This window comes from Nerophis ophidion, linkage group LG11, assembly GCF_033978795.1.
Source record: "Nerophis ophidion isolate RoL-2023_Sa linkage group LG11, RoL_Noph_v1.0, whole genome shotgun sequence".
In the NCBI taxonomy this organism is placed as follows: Eukaryota; Metazoa; Chordata; class Actinopteri; order Syngnathiformes; family Syngnathidae; genus Nerophis; species Nerophis ophidion.
The window spans coordinates 52,829,805-52,845,523 of NC_084621.1; the positions used below are offsets into that span (position 1 = coordinate 52,829,805).

The 15,719-nt window shown below is 39.4% G+C and overlaps 1 protein-coding gene across 2 annotated transcripts in view; it reads right to left on the reverse strand.

Moving 5' to 3' along the window:
* Positions 1-6,051: 6,051 nt before the first annotated feature.
* The window catches only part of LOC133562239 (CUB and sushi domain-containing protein 3-like), a 673,567-nt gene continuing 663,899 nt past the window's right edge, over positions 6,052-15,719 (reverse strand). For both annotated transcript variants that reach the window (XM_061916244.1, XM_061916243.1), the window contains exons 69-70: positions 10,880-11,021; positions 6,052-8,573 (exon numbers count right to left, since the gene is read on the reverse strand). In XM_061916244.1, the coding sequence (XP_061772228.1) occupies positions 8,414-8,573; positions 10,880-11,021 (302 nt within the window). In that variant the 3' untranslated portion in view covers positions 6,052-8,413. The remainder of the gene's footprint in view (positions 8,574-10,879; positions 11,022-15,719) is intronic.

Consider the following 15,719-nt stretch of genomic DNA (forward strand, 5'->3'; position numbering starts at 1 on the left):
AGTTGGTAAAAGTTTGCGCTAGATCATAAATCATGCCTCGCACTTTTACAGTAGAAGGCTGTGGTCATAAACTGAGACATTGATTAACTTTGAAACTCAATGAATGAATATGAGTATGAATTATTGTTATTATTATTATCTATTTTTTCATTATTATTTTTTTGTTATTATTATTCCATCCATCCATTTTCTACCGCTTATTCCCTTTCGGGGTCGCGGGGGGCGCTGGCGCCTATCTCAGCTACGATCGGGCGGAAGGCGGGGTACACCCTGGACAAGTCGCCACCTCATCACAGGGCCAACACAGATAGACAGACAACATTCACACTCACATTCACACACTAGGGCCAATTTAGTGTTGCCAATCAACCTATCCCCAGGTGCATGTCTTTGGAAGTGGGAGGAAGCCGGAGTACCCGGAGGGAACCCACGCATTCACGGGAATCATTTTGGTGATTTAACCCTCAAATCAAACCCTTGATCCTGAGTGCTAAGCAGGGAGGTAATGGGTCCCATTTTTATAGTAATTGGTACGACTACGCCGGGGTTTGAACTCACGACCTACCGATCTCAGGGCGGACACTCTAACCACAAGGCCGCTGAACAGGTTTTAGAGGGTCTTATAGGCTAAAAGATCGTTTCTCCATTTCTTGAATTGTCAGGGTTGGTAGTTAGCCTAACCCTCTTGCTTTTTTTTACTATTTAGAAAAGGGAAAGATGTGTGTTTTCGTCTCACATAAGAATTGTGGATGATTGGCAACATACAAAAAAAAAGTGCAGTTCCAATTTAAAGGCTGAATCCCAATTCTCCCCTTTACCCCCTTATCTTAACCCTTGGGTTTGCGTGTCCACGGCAGCATTTGGTGTGTCAGTTCTCCTGTACGGTCAAGGGAAGGTCAAGGGAAGGTAAAGGGAAGGTCACGGGAAGGTAAAGAGAAGGGCTAAGTGCCAAAAAGTAGACAACCCTCGACATCAAGTGTTATGGGACGAAGGCTGAGCAGAAAGCACACAAATGTGAGTAATTTTAAGCACTTGTGTTTTATTAGGCATTCCCTCTTTTGCCACGTCATGTAAATATAGCCATGTTTTTAATGCATTATTTTATTCGCTGCGAGCTAGCTAACGCGGCTGTAGCTGATAAACTACAATGTCAAACTTCAGCAGCAAACGGACTTCACTACAAATGAATACATGTAATGATTGTTTAGCCATGTTTCGTCGTAATGACGACATGGCTAACATATGTTTGCTTTTTACAGCGAGGTATCCGTCTAATATTACCAATACCGGCCACCCAGCGGCTGAGTAGCAGGACAAAGAGGATAGTGTAAAGGGGAAGATTTGGGATCCATCTTTACACACTACTCTGGTTTTACACTTTAAGCCACAATATGCCTTCTAATGTTGTCAATGTTATGCCTCCATGAAGAACATATGCCCATAGAGTATCGAAGGCACTGCTATGATGTTGGAAGGACCAAAACAAATGTTGAAACATCAAAATGGCTGATAATGTTTGTGCAGTTCGTTTTTCATATTAAGTGCACATTTGTTGGCAGCAACGCATGACTTGTGTCAACAAGGCCTTGGATCCATCAAGTGATGACTTTTTTTTAAGATGCGACTAATTAGCCCGGTAAATACTTTTCAACGTGTATGTTTGAAAATGAGGGACATGTTCCTGAAGATAAGGGGAAAAAAACGGAGGCCCCCCGTAATGCAAGGAAAAAAACTGGTGGGTAAGAGGGTGGTGTACGGCAGGGGTGTCAAACTCATTTTAGATCGGGGGCCACGTGGAGAAAAATCTACTTCGAAGTAAAATCACGACACCATAACTTAAAAATAAAGACAACTTCTAATTGTTTTCTTTGTTTAAAAATAAAACGAGCATATTCTGACAATGTACAAATCATAATGTTGTTTTTTTTTTTACACTTACATGTTGCGTAGCATTCTATCTTTATTTGTCCTTATTTAAACTTTCTGAATAAGTTATGTGATAATGTTCATCAATCAACTCATTGGTGTAGATTTTCAATCCATCAAGATAAAAAATATATCAAAATCAAATTACAGGATGTTATTTATGTAGTTTGCTCATTTTCCTCGACTGGTGCACTAACATCATGTGGTTTATATTTTTTACATATCTCCCGTCCAAAGGCAAAACCCAGTAACTCAATTTTGGTCAAAACTGAGCTGATAATAATTTTGGAGTTCCTAAGTGATATGCTTTACATTAGTGTATGCGATATATTAATTTGTTCCGTAAGTAAGCTGTTACGCGCATGGCAGGACCCAGCAACTACCACATAACCGCGTAGATACAACACAAAATCCTAGTAACTCAAGGGACCAATCGGAGCTTCTTTGTCAGTCGCCTTATTGTCTTTAATGAGACATTTGCACGAATGGGGGCCGACGGTCAACCTGATTATGTGATATTATGGCACGAGGGGATATTTGGAAGATTGGCCCAGGACGTTGCAAGCACCTTCATTAAATGTATTGTTCTTGATTCTTCCCCTTGCATACTCTTTTGGGCAGATAACTGGAGGTCAAAATAAAAACTGGACGCTGTACACGGCTCTTGCCCAATGTGCAAACGCAGAATGGGGCCCACCCGAGATTGTGATAAAATATCTGGAGAAAGGGCACACGTTCATGAGAGCAGATTCAATCCATGACTCAATAGGCAAGAAAATGAAAGCTCAAGAAAACATCTATATGTTTGATGACTTTGTAGATCTTTGTAAGACAGCATCAAGATAGATTGGTTTTCCTTTGTTTTCTCAAAATCAGCTAGAAGTGAGTTAATATGTTTTGCCTTTGGACGGGAGATATGTAGCATCATATACAAAGATACAAAGAATTGCTATTGCAACATCTAGTGGACACATTTAGAACAGCGGTTTCTTTCATTCAGAAATTTCGGCTCATTTTTATACTTAGCCCACTCATCCCGATGACTGGATAAAACCTTTTCGCGGGCCTAATCGGGTCCCGCGTGCCTTACGTTTGACACCCCTGGTGTAGGGGGAGGAGAGACCCAACTGCCAATGAGCTGCCCCTTTGTCCCCAATCAAGCATGCATACCGTCCCTGCATTTTTTCATTCATTTTTCAATATGGGAAATTTACATGAAACTAAACAGGAGGGCAAAAGAAAAGAAAGATAAATTACAGAAGTGTGCCAGGAACGGGTTGCTGTAAAGCAGCCTTTTCCACTCAGGGTTGCGGCCCGAAAAGGTGAAAAATGCCAAGGCCATTTTATTATTTTTAACTTTTAAAACCAGTTAAAAACAGTGGCAACTCAACCCAGGAGAATGTAAGAGTATTTTAAGGTTAGAGCTGTCTGTTGGCTAATTGTTAAGCAAACATTTGAGTTAAAGCACCTTTGCCATTAGTCGGCGTAGCAAATATTACTGTAACCCCGGTTTTACTTGCTAGCATTAGCTTAATAACCTTGTTTTTCCAACCGTGGGAAGCAATACCGTGGGTGTGCAGAACAGTGCTAAAAAAAACAAGTGAATTGAATTGAAAAAAAGAAATCATTAAAACATGACTGAGCATGTTGCCAACTTGAAGCAATTTGAGTGTAGCGTTGCTAGTCTGCACCAAATAATGTTAAAATAATATCTAAACACGGACATTTATCCATGAAAGTATGGAAAAGCTACCGATGGTGTGCTTGGCAGAAAAACAGTTGGATACTGTAGAAGTTCACTCTCCAAGTTAAATAATACTGTACATTAATATACCATTACTTTATAAAACTACTGTAGTTGTTAGTACTACATTCGGTAACACTTTAGTATGGGAAACATATTCAGCATTAATTACTTGCTTATTAACATGCAAATTAGTGACATATTGGCTCTTAATTAGTCATTATTAAGTACTTATTAATGCCTTATTCTGCATGGCCTTATTATACAACCAGTATACTAACCCTAACCCTAACCTTAGCCAAATAACTCAAAATTAAGTCTTTGTTACATACAATATGTTCCCCTAGTGTCCAAATAACTCTAAATTAAGTCTTTGTTACTTACAATATGTTCCCCTAGTGTCCAAATAACTCAAATTTTTGTCTTTGTTACTTACAATATGTTCCCCATACTAAAGTGCTACCCTACATTCTATTGTGTTGTTGTATGAAGTATATTTTAATGTAAACATTTGTTTTTCCTTTTAAAAGCCGAGTTATATGTTAAAATGTTGCTGTTTCACGGGGGCCAAACACCTATTAAATTGTTTTTAATTCATTTCAAATAAGGGACTTTGATTTGAGATACAAGTATTTTGACACAGGAACTTCGACACAAAATCGATTATGCTCGTAAGTTGAGATACTACTGTATAAAGATTTTTAAAAGAAGAAAAAAACAGCCTGCACGTTAGCTTTGTGTTTTTAGTGTTATTAGTAATAGAACTGCAGCACTTTGTGTGTGTTGTTTGCAGACGTCAGTAAGTCATTTTGGTGGGAGTTGGAGGTCCATAACAAGTTGGAAGAGACACTTCCTGCCATAGCCATAAGTGACCAATCGGTAGGTTAGTGCGAGAGAGACTTAATACGATGTGGCTGCGTAGCGTGCACCATAAGGCACAGCTTGCCCCTAAAAAACAAACAGCGCTCACTTTATGGGGCTCATAACTTCCACACCACGCTAAGGATGCAGGAGTTGCTTCTTAGAGGAAGTCTGAAGTAAGAAGAACAAGAGCAAAAGCTTTTACTCCTTTGACACCTCCGTATCTTTGCCCCTTGGACCCAGGACTAAACCGTAAAACCTGGTCCTCATTGCTGCACACAAGGGATGCAATGATTACCGTTTTACTATTAACCGTGATTAAAAACGTTATTTAAACGCAAGGGCTCCACTACGCCGTATGTTTCAGTCCTCCTCACTCGCTATAAACTGACTTCGTGCTGGTACTTTTTTTTCGGCACAACGTAAACGGAACGAAAACAAAGTTACACGCACATGCTTATACGCACCATTCAAGAGACACGTAAGTGTGCTACATTAGCTCAAAAATGGCAGCAGGACAAAGCAGCAAACTTTTCCCAACCCCAAAAAAAGCAGAGTTGGCAGTGTGGGAAGATTTGTAGTATTTAAAAAATGACCAGGGAGTCAATGAAGATGTTGGCTCATCCATTTAAAGTTGCGTCTAATACGTTCCATATGGTCCAGCGTCACCTGCCAATGTAAAGCTAAGACATAAGTGAGTTATGTTATGGAAGTGGCAAGTTACTTCGCGAATAATTATGTTTAATATAAAGGGGTCACTTCAGTGTAAACCAGGGGTCACCAACCTTTTTGAAACCAAGAGCTACTTCTTGGGTACTGATTAATGCGAAGGGCTATCAGATTGATACACACTTAAATAAATTGCCCAAAATAGCAAATTTGCTCAATTTACCTTTAATAAATAAATCTATATATAAACATATATAAAAAAATGGGTATTTCTGTCTGTCATTCCGTCGTACATTTTTTTCCTCTACAGAAGAGAATAAATGATTAAAAAACTTAATTGAACGGTTTAAAAGAGGAGAAAACAGGAAAAAAAATAAAATGAAATTTTCAAACACTTTATCTTCAATTTCAACTCTTTAAAATTCAAAATTCAATCGAAAAAAATTAAGAGAAGAATTTATGGAACATCATAATTGTCATTTTTCCTGATTAAGGTTAATTTTAGAATTTTGATGACATGTTTTAAATAGGTTAAAATCCCATCTGCACTTTGTTAGAATATATAACAAATTGGACCAAGCTATATTTCTAACAAAGACAAATCATTATTTCTTCTAGATTTTCCACAACAAAAATTTGAAAATAAATTCAAAAGACTTTGAAATAAGATTTAAGTTTGATTCTACAGATTTTCTAGATTTGTCAGAATAATTTTTTTGAATTTTAATCATAATAAGTTTGAAGAAATATTTCACAAATATTATTTGTCGAAAAAACAGAAGCTAAAATGAAGAATCAAATTAAAATGTATTTATTATTCTTTACAATAAAAAAAAAACTTGAACATTGATTTTAATTGTCAGGAAAGAAGAGGAAGGAATTTGAAAGGTAAAAAAGGTATATGTGTTTAAAAATCCTAGAATAATTTTTAAGGTTGTATTTTTTCTCTAAAATTGTCTTTCTGAAAATTATAAGAAGTAAAAGAAAAAAAATAAATGAATTTATTCAAACAAGTGAAGACCAAGTCTTTAATATATTTTCTTGGATTTTCCAATTCTATTTGAGTTTTGCCTCTCTTAGAATTAAAAATGTCGAGCAAAGCGAGACCAGCTTGCTAGTAAATAAATAAAATTAAAAAAATAGAGGCAGCTTACTGGTAAGTGCTGCTATTTGAGCTATTTTTAGAACAGGCCAGCGGGCTACTCATCTGGTCCTTACGGGCTACCTGGTGCCCGCGGGCACCATGTTGGTGACCCCTGGTGTAAACTAACAGCAACAGGTACTCCAGTCAAGAAGCTTCATTCAGCGGCCATTTCATGTTAGAGACTGCTTCTTCCTCTAACACAATCCTTCTCAAATAGTGGGGCGGACCCCCCAGGGGTTGTAGGGTGCAATGCCGGGGTAGCATGCTTTTTTTGTCGTACCAGAATATGATGAAGCGTATGTTGCACGGTGGGAGACGGGAAAAGACCATAGTGTTGTTTCCTTTAAGGTTAATAAGCTTACCATGTTATGCAGAGTTTTACTTATAACAATTTTATAGACAAATTAAACTATAGTCACAATGAAGAGTGGGGGCCGGGGGGTATTTTCTTCTTCTTAGAGGGGGCAAAACAGAAAATATTTGAGAAGCACTGCTTTAACACATCAGGATCTTGTAAAAAAAAAAATAATAACAGCACTAGTTATATGCATTCCAGTTATTAAAAAAATAGATGACCAATTATTACCTTAACTTGGATGACAGTTAATGACAATAACAGTTTTTAGAGTTTAGTAGACTCACATTATTAATTCCAATATTATCTAATTGATTTACTATATTTATTCATAATTTTGTCCTATTATCAGGTTATTATTGGATTATTGTTACAGTAGAGTAGGGATTCATATGGCCTCATTCCCTGTTGGATTTCGGGGGAAAGGAAAATGGGGAGGTCACTCATTGTGCAAAGCAGTCTGCTGAAAACAACGAAAAGCAGCACTCTACATAGAATTGCCACTGAACACATTTTAAGATAATCAACACTCTACTGCCATCTGGTGGTTAAAGTGGTGTGCACCCCCCTGCCCCCATTTTTCACGTTTCATGTGTCAGGTAAACCACTATGAATGGGGGCCATATGAATCCCCTTCCTACTGTATTTTCAATAACAGTAAAGAAAAAAAAAGGAAATGTATACTTTTTTGTTGTGAGATTGACTGATCATTTTTAGTCAGACTGTAATCGTACAGTCAAAATCTATAATCGTTGCATCGCTACTGCACACAAGCTCAAACATGACAATAAACCGTTGCGATAATTATGGGACGGATGGCTGACGTATGCATACTCAGGAGGGGCTTCGTTTACTTCGAATGGGATGATTCTGGACACAAAAACGAAATAAAAAAATAATAAAGATAAATGAGTTAGGATCTGTTAGGATGTGACCAATGCACTCCATAGGAACAGTGTCAGGGGACTGTTGTCAATATGAACTATTACATATAAAGCAGGACAAACAAAGTAGCAGCAACACAACTCGATAGTAAAACTTAATGCCAACCATAGCTCTCATGAAGGAACACAGCACAGTAAAAATAAAAGCTTCCCCATTGGAACTGGACAAATTGTACTGCACTTCAGTAATTACATCCCGGGCCGTATAATTTGTCAGTAGGAGGCACCAACCAATTAAAGAGGTGCAATTGGCCATATACTTTGAAACGACTTGAGTGTTTCCAAAGAAGAAGTGTTTTTTTTGTGTGCCATAACTTGGAAACTACAGTAAAGATTGCATGGAGCTCCTCACTACAAGAAGATACAGCATCTTCATCGGGGGTGGGGACGGGAGGGGGAGGGGATAGGGGGATGATGACACAAACACACACAAAAAAGGCTTCTGACGTCAAGGTGAAAATAAAACATTTTCTCATTTGGCCTTTCTGACATAAATACCCTTAAGAGCATAAAGATTAGATGAACACTCACAGAGTGCAGCGAGCCTCTCCTTCCTTCATCTCCTACTTACAGGAGGATGAGGCGCCACTTCTTCCTCTTCTCCTTTCCATCTTGTGTGTTTACACTGCAAATGGCAAAAAGGCCCTCAGTTTTGTCGAAAGTGTGCTTTCTCTCCCCGTATTTCTTCGGCAAAAGTATAAACATGTCAATATATATTCATGATAGGTAAACAAAGGGAATCAGTCTGTTCCTCGTTGCCCTTGCGGGGGTCAAACCATGGTGCAGATGGTGTTGAGATTGGGGTCAAAACGGACGACTTTCCCCTCGGCAGCTTTTGTGTTGGTGTTGTACATTGGGTTCTCAAACGTGGCCTGTCCGTTGTTGTTCTCGTGCACAGAACACCCTGTGTACTGCGCTTTATCTGTTTTCCTGCGGATGAAAAGGAGGTTGCAAATGAGTCGAAACACAACGTCCCAATTATCCTTCCTCCGAGCCGACCAATAAACATGTTTCCATTAGCTTGCAGTGGGCAGCTGCAGTAGGTGCCGGCTGGTAATTACTGTCGGAAATAAGCAGGCAAGCAAGTATACTTTGGACTGCTAACCTAATAAGTGGAAAATATCATGATGCAACTCCTCATATACTACGAACCCCGTTTCCATATGAGTTGGGAAATTGTGTTTGATGTAAATATAAACAGAATACAATGATTTGCAAATCCTTTTCAACCCATATTCAGTTGAATGCACTACAAAGACAAGATATTTTGATGTTCAAACTCATAAACTTTATATATTTTTTTGCAAATAATAATTAAATTACAATTTCTGGCTGCAACAGGTGCCAAAGTATTTGGGAAAGGGCATGTTCACCACTGTGTTACATTACCTTTTCTTTTAACAACACTCAATAAACGTTTGGGAACTGAGGAAACTAATTGTTGAAGTTTTGAACGTGGAATTCTTTCCCATTCTTGCTTTATGTAGAGTTTCAGTCGTTCAACGGTCCGGGGTCTCCGCTGTCGTATTTTACGCTTCATAATGCTCCACACATTTTCGATGGGAGACATGTCTGGACTGCAGGCGGGCCAGGAAAGTACCCACACTCTTTTACTACGAAACCATGCTGTTGTAACACGTGGCTTAGAATTGTCTTGCTGAAATAAGCAGGGGTGTCCATGCTAACGTTGCTTGGATGACAACATATGTTGCTCCAAAACCTGTATGGACCATTCAGCATTAATGGTGCCGTCACAGATGTGTAAGTTACCCATGCCTTGGGCGCTAATACACCCCCATACCATCACAGATGCTGGCTTTTGAACTTTGAGCCTATAACAATCCGGATGGTTATTTTCTTCTTTGTTCCGGAGGACACCACGTCCACAGTTTCCAAATATAGTTTGAAATGTGGACTCGTCAGACAACAGAACACTTTTCCACTTTGCATCAGTTCATCTTAGATGAGCTCGGGCCCAGCGAAGCCAACGGCGTCCCTTGCTGTTGTTGATGAATGGGTTTTGCTTTGCATAGCAGAGTTTTAACTTGCACTTACAGATGTAGCGACAAACTGTAGTTACTGACAGTGGTTCTATGAAGTGTTCCTGAGCCCATGTGGTGATATCCTTTACACACTGATGTCTGTTTTTGATGCAGTATCGCCTGAGGGAACAACGGTCCGTAATATCATCGCTTATGTGGAGTGATTTCTCCAGATTGTCTGAACCTTTTAATGATTTTTACAGACCGTAGATGGTAAAATCCCTAAATTCCTTGCAATAGCTCGTTGAGAAATGTTGTTCTAAAACTTTTCGACAATTTGCTTACAAATTGGTGACCCTCGCCCCATCCTTGTTTGTGAATTACTTAGCATTTCATGGAAGCTGATTTTACACCCAATCATGGCACCCACCTGTTTCCAATTAGCCTGCACACCTGTGGGATGTTCTAAACAAGTGTTTGATGAGCATTCCTCAACTATATCAGTATTTATTGCCACCTTTCCTAACTTCTTTGTTACATGTTGCTGGCATCAAATTCTAAAGTTAATGATTATTTGCACACAAAAAAAATATGTTGTCTTTGTAGCATTCAATTGAATATGGGTTGTAAAGGATTTGCAAATCATTGTATTCCGTTTATATTTACATGTAACACAACTTCCCAAATCATATGCAAACGGGGTTTGTACATTTTGCGCGACAAATTGCAGTTCAAAGCTTGACTGCTCTCGAATGTGGCTCGAATGGCCAGAAATCGCACTTTACACCCGACCTCTCGAATCTAAAGACTTAAGGCCTGATTTACTTAAGGTTTGCATTTACTAAAACATGTGCAAACTTGATAGCACACTGATCTACTAAACGTGTGCAAAGTAGGGTTGTACGGTAAACATATTCGGTGCTATACCGCTTCTGAAAAGTACCAGTCTAGAAAAAAAGCGCTATATAAATAAAATTCACTTCACATGCATGTGCCGTAAATGAGTGTCTCCATGGTGATGTCCCGTATCACACACGCAAAATCTTCATTTAAATAAGGCGGTCTGTACCACTTTTCAATTGCACACGCAGTCTTAGTAAATTGCCCGCAACACGCCCACTAACAGTACACGCTCTTTTATAGACGGCACATGCTGTTTAGCGCACGGTATTTGAATCTTAGTAAATCAGGTTCTTAAGACAGGAAAAAAAACAGCTAAAGTCAGTTGGGGAGAGAGCTGGATGGACGAGGTACCTTTGCTTGTAGAGGTAAACACCGAGTCCGGCCAAGATGAGGGCGAAGAAAGGCACGAGGATTGCAACAGCAACTGAGCTGCTGTTGGTGGAGGTGTTGGTTTCGGGGTCAGTGAGTGTAATGTTCTCTCTCACACTCAAACCTGGAAACAAGAAAAACAAAAAAAACTTTAACCTTAGACGTCACATTGTACATTGCATGCAATGAAGAAGAATTAGGGCCAAAACAGTAATACCTCCATTTACCAGCCGAAACACTTACACTTGTATCTTAAATAAGCCCCGCCCATTGACATTAATTTGACTCATGCCTTTAAAAATGTAACTTTTAGTTATCCATCCATCCATCCATTTCCCACCGCTTATTCCCTTTTGGGGTCGCGGGGGGCGCTGGCGCCTATCTCAGCTACAATCGGGCGGAAGGCGGGGTACACCCTGGACAAGTCGCCACCTCATCACAGGGCCAACACAGATAGACAGACAACATTCACACTCACATTCACACACTAGGGCCAATTTAGTGTTGCCAATCAACCTATCCCCAGGTGCATGTCTTTGGAAGTGGGAGGAAGCCGGAGTACCCGGAGGGAACCCACGCATTCACGGGGAGAACATGCAAACTCCACACAGAAAGATCCCGAGCCTGGATTTGAACCCAGGACTGCAGGACCTTCGTATTGTGAGGCAGACACACTACTAACCCCTCTGCCACCGTGAAGCCCTTACTTTTAGTTAAGAACTACATTTTCTTGGTAATCTGTTGAAATTATGATAGCTATTACAAGGCGTAAACATAAAATATATTTTATGGTGTAATGTATTCATATTAACCACATTTGATGAAATGATGAGTTGCTTTATTATTGTGAGTATTCATGGATTAATTATATATGACATGAATCATCCAGTTATGTACTAAATGTTGTTATATAATGTTCTTAAAGGCCTACTGAAACCCACGACTACCCACCACGCAGTCTGATAGTTTATACATCAATGATGAAATATTAACATTGCAACACACGCCAACACGGCCTTTTTAGTTTACTAAATTGCAATTTTAAATTTCCCGGGAGTTTCTTCTTGAAAACGTCGCGTAATGATGACGTGTACGCGTGACGTCAGGGACTATTAGGAAATATTAGTGCTGCACACACACACAGCTAAAAGTCGTCTGCTTTAACGGCATAATTGCACAGTATTTTGGAGATCTGTGTGGCTGAATCTTTTGCAATTTTTTCAATTAATATTGGAGAAGTCAAAGTAGAAAGATGGAGTTGGGAAGCTTTAGCCTTTAGCCACACAAACACATGGTGATTCCTTGTCTAAAATTCCTGGAGGTGAAACTTTACTATGGATCACAGCGGTCAAGCGAACATGGATCCCGACCGAATGTCAACCAGCAGGTTTCGGTGAGAAAATTGTGGTAGAAAGTCGCTTCTTACCGGAGATCAGCTGAGCTTGCGCCGTCCATAAAGCTGTCGTCGACTTCCCTGAGACACACCTCCGACAATCAGGTATTATTAAACTCACTAAAACACCAGCAACACAATAGAAAGATAAGGGATTTCACAGAATTATCCTACTAAATGTGTCTAAAAACATCTGAATCTGTCCCAATGCAATCGCGTTTTTTTTTTTTCTAGTCCGTCGCTATCAATATCCTCAAACACAAATCTTTCATCCTCGCTCAAATTAATGGGGAAATTGTCGTTTTCTCGGTACGAATAGCTCATCCTCACATTAAAAACAATGTGAGGAACCATCAACGGGTGACGTCATCGTCTGCGACTTCCGGTAAAGGCAGGGCTTTTCTGTTAGCGACCAAAAGTTGCGAACTTTATCGTGGATGTTCTCTAATAAATCCTTTAAGCAAAAATATGGCAATATCGCGAAATGATCAAGTATGACACATAGAATGGACCTGCTATCCCCGTTTAAATAAGAACATTTAATTTCAGTAGGCCTTTAAGTGTTGTATTGTTGATAAAGAGTCAGATTATTATAACTCATTGATGGTGAGAGTAGGTTAATGCTATTTTGTTTGAGTTAAGTAGATGAGAGTAATTTAGGTTGGTTGTGTTCGAAATAAATCAATGAAAAATAAGTAAATACATATATTGTTTTATTCTACTAAAGGGATATTCAACTAAATTGTGTAGAGGCCACATTTCCTGAAAGCTAAGGACCAGGGGGGCAGTACTTTTCCCTTCACTATTAGTCTTATTTTGAAAACCAGCAATTGCGCAGTGGACATTTGTTTTAGGTCAATTCATCTTATATGCTACAAATTTCTGAAGAAAAGAGATAGCTGTTATGCAAACTGTAAGTGGATGCTGGGCTTTAGGATGTTAAAATGTCTGTGCAAGGATCTGCCAATGTGTTTACAGTAGTCCAGCTTCCTCTACGAAACAGGAGGACGCAAGTGTTTTTAGGAATTTGCAGGAAAAATGTTTATCTCCCAAGTTTGGAACTGAACTTGGGGGCTGTAATCGTGTCAAATTTAATAGCTTTGTTGTATTACAAACTACATTAGTTTTATGAAATAATGGAATATTGTTTAGGATTTCTCTTTTGGATCGGACTTTTGAAGGTGTCTCCAACGGGCTGCTTCTTTGTCGTGTAACGATAGGAACAAGGAAATCCTTGGTTATGTAGCACACAGATGTCTTTGAGTGACGGACCGTACCGGACCGCGTTATGTTTGTTTAAGAAAGGTAATGCTCAATCGTACAGTTTGTTGAGTCAGAACCGGACAGAATGAACTGAAACACATTAAACACAGCATTTATATAACTTGTCAACATTTTCATGGATAGATGTCCGTTGTTTGGACGTTTGTGGCTGCATGCTGCGGATGCTGACTAATGGTACTGCGACCGGGCTGACACGCCAGGTTACCTACACGATTCGGTCGTCCGTTTCTTTAATTTTACAGTAAATTTGTCAGTTACGGTGGTTTGAACTACTTTACTACTTCAACTAGTGGCAGGTAGAGCTCAAAAATCTAATTACACTCGCAACTTAAAACGTTACTCACATTACTCAAAAGTTGAGGTACCGCTGTAGTTAAGACACCGACCTCATCAGTATGACCACCTCAACGTGATGACAGATAAACAGACAGACAGACAGATATGTTTATTTATCCTATCATGGGGAAATTATATGGTTGCAGTGCATGGTTTTTATACAATAACAGAAGTAAAATGTAATTAAAAAAATGCGATGAACAAGACCTACTGCACACTAAGAATTGCGATATGTACATATATATATATATATATATATGTATATATATATATACATATATATATATATATATAAAAAACCCTATCTTAACACTCGTATAGCACACCGGGAACAATTAGCTTACAGTACTTGTACAGTACGTGACTTGTAAAGTGTTATGGGTTACGTCAAAAAAAGATGCAATTATTTTGTTGTTTGTCTTTTGCAAGGTGAAGGAAGATAAGGATGCTGCAAGGCTGCCTCCTTTAGAGGTGAGAAAAACTCGGCGCATCATGGCCCTTCCTCTTTCTTCCATTGACAAATATAGACATTGTACCCCTCATAGCAGGAAGGAGGGTCCTCTTTGATTTCCCATTTGGGTTAAGTTCCCAAGGCGATGCTCTCTGTCCTGGTTCATATCTGGTGTTTTTCTGCTTGTAAACACCCTTTAGATCAGTGGTATCCAAACACCGGTCTCCGGACCGGTGTTTGGTGCCGGTCCCTGACGCATTTGCTACCGGGCCGCAGAGAAACATTAAATTATTTATAAAGGACTGCATTTTTCCCGACTTAACTTTCTCCTGTCCCACTAGACACACTAATAAGCTTGTTTATAGATGTACAATAAAACTCCTCATAGGAAGTTACCAATTGTTATATTTCTTATAACTCTGTGACATGATACAATGCACTTATTTTTGCTGTGTTTAAATGGAAAATGGGTTATACTTGTAAAGCGCTTTTCTACTTTCAAGGTACTCAAAGCGCTTTGACATTATTTCCACATTCACCCACTCACACACACATTCACACACTGATGGCGGGAGCTGCCATGCAAGGCGCTAACCACGACCCATCAGGAGCAAGGGTGAAGTGTCTTGCTCAAGGACACAACGGACGTTACGAGGTTGGTTAAAGGTGGGGATTGAACCAGGAACCCTCGGGTTGCTGGCACGGCCACTCTCTCAACCGCGCCACGCCGTCCCTAGACCTGTTTATCTGGTACAAGTGAAAAGCTAGTCCCAGAAAATAATGCCTACTTTAAACCGGTCCGTGGTGCAAAAAAGGTTGGGGACCACTGCCTTAGATGACTACAATGTTTTCCAGACCAGGGACCCCCTAACTGAGGGTTGCCCAAAGTGGGAACGTGGGCCAATTTTGGCCCAATGAGTCATTTTGTTAGGCCTGTCAAAGGATGGGAACTTCATTATTTACATTTAGGTTATTTGTGTTTCGCACTTAAAATTAGGGTTTGTTTGATTCATTATTGATATAGGATATCAGCATGTGATCAGCATAAAAAACAATATGGAATGATATGATTTTACATGTAAAATGCCCGAAACAAGCAGTTTTGCAGGGTGTTTACTTGTGCAAAGATTGACAGCCAGTTAACATCTACAGTAAATGTCAGTCAATAAGCACACAACGTTGGCATTTCCTTCTTTTATAGTAAAGTCATATTAGAAAACATCCAGTAACAAAAAAGTCTGCATCATTAAACTTACTGTGTAATGCGCTGAACATAAGTAATTATTTTGACCAACAGGTGTCGCCAAAAAAACTATTATCTAACTCCACTCTAACTCAAAGGGAGCACAAGTCCATTC